This window comes from Odocoileus virginianus, chromosome 8, assembly GCF_023699985.2.
Source record: "Odocoileus virginianus isolate 20LAN1187 ecotype Illinois chromosome 8, Ovbor_1.2, whole genome shotgun sequence".
Lineage (NCBI taxonomy): Eukaryota > Metazoa > Chordata > Mammalia > Artiodactyla > Cervidae > Odocoileus > Odocoileus virginianus.
The window spans coordinates 70,525,926-70,539,370 of NC_069681.1; the positions used below are offsets into that span (position 1 = coordinate 70,525,926).

Consider the following 13,445-nt stretch of genomic DNA (forward strand, 5'->3'; position numbering starts at 1 on the left):
GAATTCTATTAACTATTTTTTTTTTCCTCCCCAAGATAACTGCTAAAATACCAAGCACAGCAGTTTCTAGACCCGTAGCTACTGGATATGGGGTATGTTTTCTTGAGTTGAAGATATGAAGATACTTTTCTCATATATAAGTTCACTTTAGGCAGTTTTAAATAAGTCTGGCTACCTTTCAGCTCGTGATCCAGATGTATTTTCCATTTTGAATAGTGATGAATATTATTAATTGTTGATAAATAACTTTGAATATTCTAGTCATTTTGGTTGTAAATGTTTTACTATCTTTTCTTGTCTGTAAACATTGTGTTTGTTGATTTTCATTTTCTATGTCATATAACCAAGTGTCATATGTATTACATTCATATATTTTGTGTGAAGTTAGTGTTATATAAACGTAATGTTTATAATTTCTAAAAATTTACTAAGTAATACATGAAAAAATAAAATTGAAGAAAAATTTAAGAGGCATATATAATTGGATCTTGCTTTTATTTGAGATCTTTGGAGGAAAGATGCTATATAAAAATCCATAAAATCTTTTAAATCTTGCCCAAATTATAAACAATTTGGATATTTTCATTTATGCTAAACAGTAGAGAAATGGGAGAAAAAATGAAGGAATAAGGTGAAATAGCATTTCCTAGTCTTTCTGATAATATTTCATAGGGGTCGTAAAGATGGCTTCAGAACCTAGAGGTCCTGGGCACTGGCCTTCCAGTTATCCCCTTCCTACAGACTGAGAGAGTGGCCTTAATGTTGTATCGGGTGAAACATCGGTTTATTAATCAGTCAGAGCAGATATCACTCATGAATTTGGTTTTAATGATGTTTCAGAACAGGAGTCAGCGAGCCTTTCTGTGAAGAGCCAGACGGTTTAGGCTCTGGGGGACCCAGCTGTGCATCTGTGGAGAGGCAGCCACAGACAGTATGCAGACGAAGGGAGTGGCTCTGTCCCATACAAGGGCTGAGGGATGTAGTTTGCTGATGCCTGTTTTAGAGTTTTATTGTTTGATCCTATATCCTCGGGAGGTAAATGAAAAAAATATTAGGTTTACTTGCCAGTAGAATGAAGGAAAAAAAGTTATAAAGAAACTTTTATACCTTGGTTTATAAAATTAAGTGTAGAAGTTTTTTGGAATCGTTAAAATGATTAAAACTTAGTTTTTTGTTCACTAGTCCAAGACCTCCCTGGCGTCGTCAATGGGAAGACCGATGACAGGGGCTATTCAGGTATCCCCATGTGTGGGTTTGCATCTTGGGCCTTTCTTGTGACTTAGAATATTATTACCAAAGTGTTTTTTAAAGATGTTACTTACATAGTAACCCTGATTCTTTTAAACTGTGAGCTGAAATTTGAACTGCTTGAAATCTTTGGCAGCAGTCTCTGGGTTTATCACCATTTACTCAGGTCTCAAGTGAAATCCCACAGGGGAATGGACATAGGCCTTCTAGTTTGTCTGTAGGATGGACTCTGGGACCCGGTTCTCCTGTGCTGTCATTTCCAACGGTTTCTATGGTTTCTCTCATAGGCCTACAGGAGACCAGCCCAAAGTAGGGAGTAGCCAGCCACTAAGCTATATAAGGTACTACTGAAAAACCATGAGAGTGTTTTTCTTTTCAAACTAGGAGTAAGTCCAGTTTGATTAAAGAATTGAAATTTTATAGGACAATGGAAAAGTTCGGACAGGTTGACACATGAGGAGGCAGAAGTGAGGAACAGTAGGGAGGGTTTATAAACCTCTGTCCAAGACTGGGGCTTTATTAAGATGTGTGTCATGTGCAGAACTGTAAATAAGAGGTAGATCATACATAAGAACACTTTTTAAATGATTCTTGTTTTCCTAAGGATGGAGTTACTAGACCCATGACAGCAGTGAGAGCCGCTGGCTTTACCAAGGGAGCTTTGAGAGGTTTGTTACATTATTTCAGCTATTAATTTTTTTTCAAATCTTTTAATTTTTGAAATGTTTTTGTATGTATAAATATATTACCAAATAAAACTTAGCATGTCATTGATTATTTTAGGGTTAGGGTCAGGAAAGGAAAAGGGTGGTGGGAGTGTTCTTTGTCCCAGTTGAGGTATAGTCACACTGCCTGTCATGTTAGATCATGCCGTGCTGCACACTGAAAATTTGTGAGTTAGAGTTAAAGAATCAAAAGTGAAAATAGTATTTAAATGGATTTGATAAGTTAAATAATAATTTTAAAATAAAACTACTGTGACAAAATTAATGTTTATAATACCAATAATGAAAATTAAAAAGCCAATACCAGGTTATTAATCCCATGATTGACAGTTTAGAAGTCATAACAGGGATAGATTACTGTGGGGAGAAATAAGTACTAAGAGTATTTATTTTTGTTTTTATATGCTAATGCAGTTTTATTTACATGGTTTTATGACGACTGAAGTGACTTAGCGGCAGCATGAGTGTTAAAAATCTTACCAGTTTCTTGATATAAAGAATACTCATGTAAGCATAAAGAAGGTCCATTCCATTTAATAAATAGGTGAATTAGATAGTGTGTGCAGGGTTTCACAGTTCCTCCAATTGTGTGGATGCACATTGAACGTGATCTCTTGACTGTTGTGTCCCAGGTTCTGCGTTTGACCCCCTTGGACAGTCATGGGGCCCCGCACCGCCCCTGGAGGCCAGGAGTGAAGACAGGTATGCAAGTCCTATGCTACTTTGCTGTGGTGGTTGCATGTCTTCAGTTTCTACTTCTCAAATACATAATCCTTACGTATTTTGAAAGTTTGTGTCAGCAGAATAGTAATCAAAGCATTGTCCTAGCATCTAGGAAGAGACTCATGTCTAAGAAAGGCAGCCCCATGTATCTGTGCAGTTTTACTGGAGCACATTGAAGGCGTGTCTCATTTTTATGGGTGCCAGTATTGATTCTCTTGAAGGCCAAGTGTGGTTGTGTGTGTGATAGATATTCTTATTTTAAAAGCATACTTCAAAGAAAAAAAATTAAGAAAATGTATGTTATGTTGATATTGAGAAATTTAATTTTTTATAGTATTAGTTTTATGCTGGTAGAGAGTAGCTAAAAGCTACAGCGTAAAATCAGCTGTGTAGCATGTACTGATACCTGAGCACTGTGAATCTATACATTTTACAAATAACAGCAGCCAGCGCTCACAGTGTGCTCACCACGTGCCCAGTGCCATGCACATGCGTCTCTAGAAGACCAAGCCCTGTGTCCTCAGTTCAGTGAGAGGGGAGCATGGAGAGCAAGCTGGGTCCTACAAGGACACGTGGGACAGATTGGAACCCAGGCTGTCTGCTTCCAGGGCTCATGTCTTTAAATTGTAATCCTTAAACCCAGTATTTGGGGTGTTATATAAATTAAATAATTTCCCTTTTTGACTAATAAGGAACTTCTATAGAAATTCAGTTTACTTTGTATGCTAGTTAGTGACAGCAAGTTTGCTAATAAATATTAGTTTATTTAAATATGTCATTTATGAGCTTTTCAGCTGCTAACAGCAGAAAGCACCAGGAAAAACACAAGAATGTTGATTATCTCCCATAACATGAAGTCTGGAGGATGGTTAGCTGCTCTGTAACCTCACGCTGGTCCAGCTTCTCTCTGATTCTCTTGGCTTTTCTCAAGGACTGCCTGTCCTCATGATTCCAAGAGGGTCACGGGAGTCTGGAACCTTCATGTAGTCATTAACACCTAGACTCCGAAGATGCCCAGTCTCAGGTCCCCTTTGAGAAGAAAAGGCCTTTCTGGGAGACATCTGCCCTGGGAAGGCATGTCTTTGTTTCTCATTGGCCAGAATCTCAGCACAGGTGTCTGACGGAACCAGATGTTTGGCTGGAGAGGGGGACTCTTCTGTAGCCTGGCTTCCGAGCACACAGTGGTAGGCGGATGCAGGTACCTGTGGGGGGTTCCAGCAGGGTCTGCATACAGGGTCATTCTCCTGGCATCTGGTGGGGATGGGTCAGTTACTGCCACTGTCTTCATGGAGTTCTCTTACAGATTTTAAATTTCTATATTGATATTTTAGGCTTATAAGTAACACTCTTTAAGTACTGTTTAAAGACATTTATTAGAGTGTTTCAGACAACTTGAAAATAGAGTTCTGTACTTGAATTCTGACCTTACTAACCTTTACAAAACCACCGTCTATTGTGTTCATTTACTCAGAATTTTGGAGATCTCTATAATAAAATTTGTTGCCTTAATCCCAGGTTTTACTGAAGAATTTGATTTTATAGACCTAATTTGTTCCTGTGTTCTTTTTAAAAGTCCATTTGTAGAGAATTAGGAGAATTGATGTTTATTCTGACATATTTGTAGTAGAAGTTTGTTTAGGCAGTGATGTACATACAGAATGTTGTGATACTTTGTTGGAAGAAAGTGGTAATGAAACAACATTGATGCTGGTTTGAAATGTGATTGGTTTGGAGATACTTCGTGTGCTACTGATGGAGTCAAGATTTTTAAAAATTCTTTACCTTGTTAGAAGTCTCTGTGGGGAGTTCCCTATTGTGGTCCAGTGATTAGGACTCCAGGCTTTTACTAATGTGGTCTGGGTTCCGTCCTTGGTTATCCCACAGGCAGTGCTCCTCGGCCAAAAAATAAAAAAACTCTGGTATCTATTTGGTAGTAAATCATAGTAATTTTTCTCTTTTTTATTCCACCTTCAGTTATTCCACCATTGATAAAGTTTTCATTTGCCATAGGATCCACTTCCCTTCAGGAATGGTATTAACAATATGATAGCATGGGCCCTAGAGTTACCTTATTTGTGTTCAAACCTTGGCTCTGTAACTTACCAGATGTATGATCTCAGGCATAATACTTAGCTTGCTTTCTTTCTTTTTTGGGCCTCTCCACACCACTTGTGGGATCTCAGTTCCCCAACCAGAGACTGAACCTGAGCCTCCTACAGTGGACGCATGCAGAGTCCTAACCACTGGACTGCCAGTACTTAACTTTGTAAACCTCAGTTTCCCTGTCAGTGAAATTAAATAATGATAGTACTTGTATCAAATATTTTTATGAAGATTAAGTGACATAATTAGGGTAAAGCATTTAGCTCAAAATTAAATTACACTTATGCTGAAAAAAACATAAACTATATTTACTATTATTATGAATGTATACTGTAGTTATTAAAAACAGTGGTAAATTTATTGTTCATTGCCATTTATGTGTTTGTCTTATCTGTGACCTACTTTTAAAGTTAATGAGCACATGATGGACTATGTTAAAAATAAGTTAAATTTCGTACATTTTATTAGTGGTTGAATGATTCAGAATACACTTGGTTTTTTCTTTAACAGTCCAGAAGAAAAGATCAGACAATTAGAGAAGAAAGTAAATGAGTTGGTAGAAGAAAGCTGTATTGCTAACAGTTGTGGAGACTTAAAATTGGTAAGTCCATAAACTGATTAAGATTCAAGATCATGAAGTGTGTGAGTATGTATCTGCTTTTGTATATGCACCCATACATGCACACATCTAGATAAATATTTTCATTTTGCTGTGGACTGGCCTTGGAGTTTTCACTGAAATAATTATTTCGAGAGCCTACAGTTTTAACTCTGCTTCATAAACTCTGATGTCAAAACAGTTGGTTGATTTTGTAATTTTTCTCATTGGTCATTTAAGGAGGGGAGAGAATTCTGATGTATCAGTTGACTAAGTTTTGCAGCCTGGTGGATTACTGGATTGATGCACAGCCTGCTGCAGGCAGAGCTACTGTGATCCACAATAACAGTACTAAAGGCTTTTTTTCTTATTTAAGCCTCACTGCCCTAAAATATTTTGTCCTAAGTAAAACTGCAAACTCATGATTTGCTTTTTGGGACTCCAACTCTGTGGCTTTTTTTTTTTTTCCTAAATTTTTTTTCTCTTAGGTGCTTTGTTCACATTACTTTGATCATCACACCACATAAATACAGTTTCTGTGACTTAATTATCAGATTAAGGCATTAATGGGACTGGTCAGTCTCTCCATGAAAATCAGTTAAAGGTTCTTAAAATGTTCTGAGTAAGATCTTAGTGAAACTGAGGATCTGTTGTCCTATTGGGTAACAGTTATCCATGGGTTATCTGTACTTTGAGCATCCCAGAAACCAAACAAACTCACCTAAATTCCTGTCTCATGAGATTGAATTAAAACACCAAAGATTCAGGAGCTGAAAGGAATAAAGAAGTAGAGGGGCATGCAGTGAAAGTTTTAGTCGCTCAGTCATGTTGGATTCTTTGTGACCCCATGGACTGTAGCCTGCCAGGCTCCTCTATCCATGGAATTCTCCAGGCAAGAATACTGAAGTGGGTTGCCATTTCCTCCTCCAGGGGATCTTCCCGACCCAGGGATTGAACTTAGATCTCCTGCATTATAGGCAGATTCTTTATTGGCTAGGCCACCAGGGAAGCCCTAACAGTTGTAGGTCAGACATGTAGGTAGGCATGGTCAGGCCTAAAGTTGGTAGGAGGAGAGGTGATGAGAAACTCAGTGTGGGCAGGTATGCTCCAGGTATTAGCTCCCACCCTGTGCTTCCCCTTCTTTTCCAGAGAAGACACATGGACTTTCCATGAGGGATGAGAGCTCACGGTTAGGCAAACAGGAGGGGAGTTTATGGTAGGAGTGCTCAGAGCACCCAGGAAGTAGGGGTAATGCATCTGCAGGTGCCTCTGATGCACCAAGAGCTATGTGAGTTTGTGAAGAAGTTGACACCCTGTACACTTGGTTTCAGGCCTTGGAAAAGGCAAAAGATGCAGGCAGAAAGGAGAGAGTCCTGGTGAGGCAACGAGAACAAGTTACAAGGCCAGAGAACATCAACTTGGATTTAACTTACTCAGTAAGTACAAAGTGCCTGTTGAATACAGTTATTTTGGTGAGAATTTATAGATTCCAGAAGTCTTTTTTCTTTGTTGTTTTCTCTTGTTCCTTAAGTCTAATTGGACTTAAGGTGCCCAGAATTCAGTTAATAATGCTCTTCAGTTAATGGGACCACTCTCATCTTTGGTCTGTACAGTGATCTTCTTTAGTTAGTCATTTTAAATAATGCAGTAAATACTAGTAAACCTTCCAGCTAAGGACTCCTGAAGATTACTAATATTTGGACTCTATTCAATAGTGTGGTTACTTTGACAAGATTCCTTTTGTTTTGTTTTGAGGTATAATTGTGATTCAATGCTCTGTTAATTTCAGCTATCCAACTTGATATTTGTATATATTGTGAAATAATCACCACAATAAGTCTAGTGAACATCCGTCAACAACATAGTTAGATAATGAGGTTTGAATATTGACTTTTTGGTCTGTGATTTTAGAGAGCTTCAAACTAATTTAATAAGACAGTGTTTTGTGAGGATACTAGGGGGAAAAAAACCAGCTAGTTTCTAGCAAAATTTATTCAATTCTGAAAAGACACTTCTTTCATATATATACTGATGTTTAAAAGGGTGTGTTTTCAGTAGGAGAAATCTTCATATGCTAAACAAGTGAAAAAGGACATTGAAACTTGGAGGAAGAAGAATTTAGACATTTACTATTTATAGTTAATATTTTTAGATTCCATGGAATCTTTAGACATGGGAATAATTTACAATGATCATCTTTTTCCTCTAGGAACATACTTTACTGTAGCTCAATTATTTAAATTATAAATTTGCATATAGAGCAGCAGTACTCTACAAATTAAGGTTTAAGATATTTCCACATGATGTTTATGTTTTCAAAGAGAATTTGTTCCACTATCTTCCTTACTCTTTTTGTTACCAGCAATACTAACAATACACATATATTCTTTGTGGGTCTTCCTGAGATTAAAGGATAGCAAATCCATTGACCAGAAAGAATACATGGAAAATTAGGTGGAATTTAGAGGATCACTCCACCTGTCCTAATGTTTTGGTTCATGTTGGAATGCAAGATACTGTCTGTAGACTTCATTTCTTAATGGTTTGGGAGTCTTCATAGAGGCAACTAACATTTTTATAGTATTTTATAGTATTTTAATCTCTAGAAAGATAGGCAAAAGGGACCTAAGATGATCATTATGTTTCTTTGCAATATTTTTTCCTTAGGTGCTTTTCAACTTGGCCAGTCAGTATTCAGCTAATGAGATGTATGCTGAAGCACTAAACACGTATCAAGTTATAGTGAAAAATAAGATGTTTAGCAATGCAGGTAGGTGTGTGTAGTTAGTTTTTCTGATAAGTATAGTTCTTTTGTAGTGTTAGTTTACAGTTTCCTCAGTTATTCTTATGAAATTATCTATGCTGTAAGCAAGTTAAATTTGTGATAGTGTCCTGCTTAAAGGATATGAAAATTCACACAAATACAAATGAAAAAATATAGTTTGTATAAGACATATTGCCTAACAGTAAATGAAGACTATGTTCTGTATCACAAGTAGAATTAGCCATAGCAACCCCATAGAACATGTTCCCTTGTAGAATTTATCCACAAGAGATTGTTGTTTATATTTAGTATTTATACTGTATACTTTTTGGTCTCATAGAAAAAGTGAAATAAATAGGATATTATATATTCATTAATATTTTTTTAAATTAGGACGGTTGAAAGTGAATATGGGAAATATTTATTTAAAGCAAAGAAATTATTCCAAAGCCATTAAATTCTACCGAATGGCCTTAGATCAAATTCCAAGTGTCCATAAAGAAATGAGGTAAGTTTATAAAATTTGTCATTCTTCAGAAACAAAGTCACTCTTCTGACGTGTTGCCAGTGGACTGAGTGCTTTGTGGTGTGGGTACATTAGAGGTGTTAGATTTTTCTTATAGGTGTAGTGTTTAGGTCTGACCCTTGCATGCATTTGTATGATGGAAGCTAAAGGTTAAAGGCATAATACGGGATCAGTTGGAATAAAACTGAGCTTATGGGCCTGTATAGGAAATAACCCTCCAGCCATTAGCACTGTAATACAACTTCCTGCCCACACCAAATCAGACAGCAGTTGTTTAGAACATAGCAGACTCCAGAGTACAAGACTGGATACTTAATTCCTTACATTCTTACCGGAGCTTCGAGAAGGAAATAGTGGAGGAAGGGTTACTGTTGACTCTTAGAAGAGGTGGGCAGGGGAGGTGCTGAGGTATTTCCTATTATATTATTTTAAGAGCAGAAACAGTAAGTTATCTTAATCTGGTAATAACTAGGGGAACATAGGTTTCTAGGATATTTAATGTTCATAATTTCTCCTGGGCATGGTGCAATTCCCTTGAGAAAGTTAATTTATTTGTAAATGCCACTTTTCACTAACATTTGTTTTTGAATTATGCAAGATATCTCAGTATCATCAGCAGTTATCTAACTTATAGAACATAGTGCCCTTGAGGTACTTTTAACCCAGGTGAGACCAAGAATGTAAACATTTTAGAAAAAGATAGTATTATGTAGTAAATGGTAAGTGCTTAACAATCCACAGTCAAGAGGTAGTATAGTAATTAAATTGCAGGAATAATTACTGAGAATAGGAATTCTCAGGAAAGGTCAGGAAAGGCTTAGTGAAGGAGGTGCACTTGAGTTGGTTACTGAAGTGAAGACAGAGATGACATTCCAGACAAAAGGACACTGAGAAAAGGCTGAGAAACACCATGGTCTGATGGTCAGAGAATTATGACTAAAGAGATTTAGTTGAAATGGGATTATATTACATAGTGGTTGGATAAGGTAGAATAGCTGTCATCAAATATAGACAATGATCAGTGCTGAGGAAGATGCAGAGAAGTAAGAGTCCTTATGCACTGAGGATATAAAATAGCACAGACACTTTGAAAAATATTAAGGTTGTTTTTTAAAAAATTAAATGCAAATTTACTATATGGCCAATTCCACTGTTAGGTATATAACCAAGAGAAATGAAAACATATATCGTTGCAAAGGATTGTACATGAGTGTTTGTAGCAGTATTATTCATAATATCCAAAAAGTAGAAGCAGTCCAAGTATCTATCACGTAGTCAATGGATGGAAGGTGGTATAGCTGCACTGTAGGATACTATTCAGCAATGAAAAAGGAATGACATCCTCTTACATGCTGTTATATGGAGGAACCTCAAAAATTATGCTAATTGAATGAAGGCACAGAGTATCACATGTGCAACTCCATTCATATGCAATGTCTAGAAAGGCAAGTCTAGTCCAGAGAGCAGAAAGGAAATTAGCGTTTGCCTGAGGCTAGAGGCTAGACTGAGGAGTAATTGCAGGTGGGCACAGGTGTTCTTTCTAGGGAGATGGAAATGACTCAGAGTGTGATTGTGGTTTCACAACTGTGTTAGTACAGCAATAGTCATTGAATCACATACTTAAAGCAAGTGAATTTTATGTGTAAAATAAACCTCAGTAAATCTTAACAAAACAAAAAGTAACATGGCAAAGAAAAGGAGGAAATTATTTGTGGAATAACTTGATTGCCAGCTGGGGAGTTCAAACTTTTAAAGGGAGTCCATGTGTTTTTTCAGGATTAAAATTATGCAGAACATTGGAGTCACATTTATTAAAACTGGCCAGTATTCGGATGCCATCTCTTCTTTTGAGCATATCATGAGTATGGCTCCAAATCTGAAGGCAGGCTTCAATCTGATTCTTAGTTACTTTGCCATTGGAGATCGAGAAAAAATGAAGAAGTCATTCCAAAAACTGATTGCTGTTCCACTAGAAATTGACGAAGATGATAAATACATTTCGCCAAGCGTGAGTATGAAGAAGACTCTTACGTAGCCAGCTCCTAATTAGCTGTGCTTCTCTGTCTCCAAAAGTGATGAAGTTGGGGTGAATGACTCTTCAGGTTTCTGCCAGTCCTATATTAATATGTTTTATCATTTTCATTTGTTATTTAGATTAGGTTAACAATGGAACTATTGAAATAGGGCTGGAGATTATGGTTTAAACAGACTGCACAATTTTACTCGAAAAACAAAAGGGAGAATCTTATGAAAAATTACCATTCCTTAATGTTATGTAAAGTTAAATCATGTGAAATTGTCCATGTTGATAGATCGTGATGGTATAGTAGTGTCGATTTCATAAAGGAACCTGCTAGATTTTCTTGATGGATTACAAGGGAATGGCAGTGTGGTGGTCGGCCCCACTGCTCAGTATTTATTCTCCTTGTCCTTTGTTTTTAAAATAGCACTAATTACAACAGCCTGCTGTATAGGGTTGTGAGGATCCAATGAGGGAATGCATGTGAAATGCTTAATCCTGGAACATAGTAAGTGCTGGGTAGATGTTAATTATCATATATAACTTTCATATTGAGAAAAAATAATGTATGTTGTGAAAGAAATCATCCTTGTCTTCAGTAGGAAGTAGAGGTCAATGTAAGGTCATACTAAGTCACTGATGTCATTAAGGCAATTACATGTGACTTAGGCTTTCACCCTTTTGTACTGACAACCATGGCTTCCGTATTCTTGGTCCTATGCTTTCCAGCCTGACCTTGTGTCAACTGCTAGAATCTGCATTAGTTCAGTGAAGAGTGTGACAGGTCATCAGAAAGAAGAGAAAAAGTTCTGTTTTACATGAGAAAAACAGTTCAGAAAGACTCACTCACTTTCCACTGTGTACGGTGTGGCCTAGTGCTGAGGCTGATTAGCCACCCAGTTCTCAGTGTTTACTTCTGATTCCCTCACTTTTCCCCCAGGATGACCCACATACTAATTTAGTGATTGAAGCTATAAAAAATGATCATCTGAGACAAATGGAACGTGAAAGGTAATATTTTGGGCACTTTATGATTAAATATGGTCTTCTCTAAGAGACTTGAATGTGCATTCTGATTATTCCTTTCAAAACTTGTTGTGTTCAGTATATTTCTAGAATAGTGCTATTTCACCATTTCTGTCTTTACTGAATTCTGTTTTCTCCTTCAAAATAATCTCAGTCCTCATGTTAATCCCAGTTATTTTTACTCAGTTTCTCTGTTTCTCTGTAGTTTGCTTTCCCTCTGCATCTGGTACAGTATTAGGACTTTGTTCATATTACCTGTGTTTAAGTATATCTCTGTATTTTTATCCTGCCCAATTAAATTACAGCTCCCAGAGACAAAATTCTTTCTCTTTATATCTTTTCTTCCTCTCTCCAGTATGGTACCTAGTCTCTGTCAAGTATGGCTTGAACATTCTAATATTGAGTATGCATCAGGCATCTTAGAAGTTATATCACATGAGAGAAGGCTCAGTTTTTTTAAATTGTGGTACAATACACATAACGTAAAATTTATCTCAACCATGGTAGATAATTCTTCATTTCAAAGATAGTGTTAAGTATTGGAACATTCACATTGATTTGTGACTGGTGTTCAGAAGTCTTCACCTTCCACACTGCAGCTCAGTACCCACTGCACAACTCCCCCCACCAACTTCTGCCTACCCCCCAGTTCCTGACAGCCACCACTCTGCTGTCTGTTATATGAAATCCACTGCTCTGGGGACCTCATCTGAGTGGAATCACGGTATTTGTTCATTTATGACTGGCTTTTCATCTGTGTTTAGCATGTGACAGGATTTCCTTCATTTTTAAGACTGAATAATATTCCATTGTATGTATACATGCATGCTAAGTCGCTTTAGTAATGTCCGACTCTATATGACCCTCTTGACTGTAGCCCTCCAAGTTCCTCTGTCCGTGGAGATTCTCCAGGCAAGAATACTGGAGAGGGTTGCCATGCCCTCCTCCAGGGGATCTTCCTGACCCAGGGATCGAACCTATGTCCCTTAGGTCTCCTGCATTGGCAGGTGGGTTCTTTACCACTAGCGCCACCTGGGAAGCCCTGTGTATGGAGAGCCCTCAATCTTTAGGAGTTAGTTTAACAGTAAAAATTAAGTTTATCCTTCTGGGAAGATGGAGTAGATGTACTTTTCCATGTTTGTCCCACTAAGTACAAGTAAAAACCCTGGGAATTGTATATAAAACAAAGTGAGAAGAAATGTGGAGACAAGAGGCCAGATGAGCAGGGGCGCTGGTGACTTGAAGAGCAGCCTGACAGTGATCCCCTCATGCTTCCCAGACTGGGAGCTGAATAAATAGGGAGTCAGGAAGCCAGGGGCTGCATTTTTTAAAAAGTCTGCTTTCTTTAGCCAAAGGACAAGATGAGGGTCAGAGCAGGCTCTGGGGAATGTGGGCGTCTCCCTTTATCTGCAAGTGATGCGGTGATATCTCTTCTCTGCCAGCTGGAGTGGTGTCAAGAAAGACAGCTAAAACAGAAGATTTCAATAAAATTCAGTCTTTTTATTTTCTACCTATCATTTTTTCCCCAAATAAAATACAAAAGCATTTGCCTCTTTACAATACATCACTTCCCAAATCCTTAAAATCAAGGTGAAAGTAGTATAGAAGATCCTAAATGAACATTATTTTATTTTTAACTTTTTATTGAAACATAGTTGATTTACTCTCTGTATATTAATATATAAACACTCCCCATTCCCCTTTGTTTTCTA

At 37.4% G+C, this 13,445-nt stretch overlaps 1 protein-coding gene across 7 annotated transcripts in view; it reads left to right on the plus strand.

Annotated features, from left to right (window-relative positions):
• IFT88 (intraflagellar transport 88) overlaps positions 1-13,445 on the plus strand; it is a 63,118-nt gene that overhangs the window by 20,608 nt on the left and 29,065 nt on the right. For 3 of the 7 annotated variants that reach the window (XM_070471649.1, XM_070471650.1, XM_070471646.1), the window contains 10 exons: positions 36-92; positions 1,183-1,236; positions 1,853-1,916; positions 2,606-2,675; positions 5,310-5,400; positions 6,729-6,833; positions 8,065-8,167; positions 8,555-8,669; positions 10,464-10,695; positions 11,648-11,718. In XM_070471649.1, the coding sequence (XP_070327750.1) occupies positions 36-92; positions 1,183-1,236; positions 1,853-1,916; positions 2,606-2,675; positions 5,310-5,400; positions 6,729-6,833; positions 8,065-8,167; positions 8,555-8,669; positions 10,464-10,695; positions 11,648-11,718 (962 nt within the window). The remainder of the gene's footprint in view (positions 1-35; positions 93-1,182; positions 1,237-1,852; positions 1,917-2,605; positions 2,676-5,309; positions 5,401-6,728; positions 6,834-8,064; positions 8,168-8,554; positions 8,670-10,463; positions 10,696-11,647; positions 11,719-13,445) is intronic. The other 4 variants (XM_070471651.1, XM_070471647.1, XM_070471652.1 and 1 more) reach the window with 2 other exon arrangements.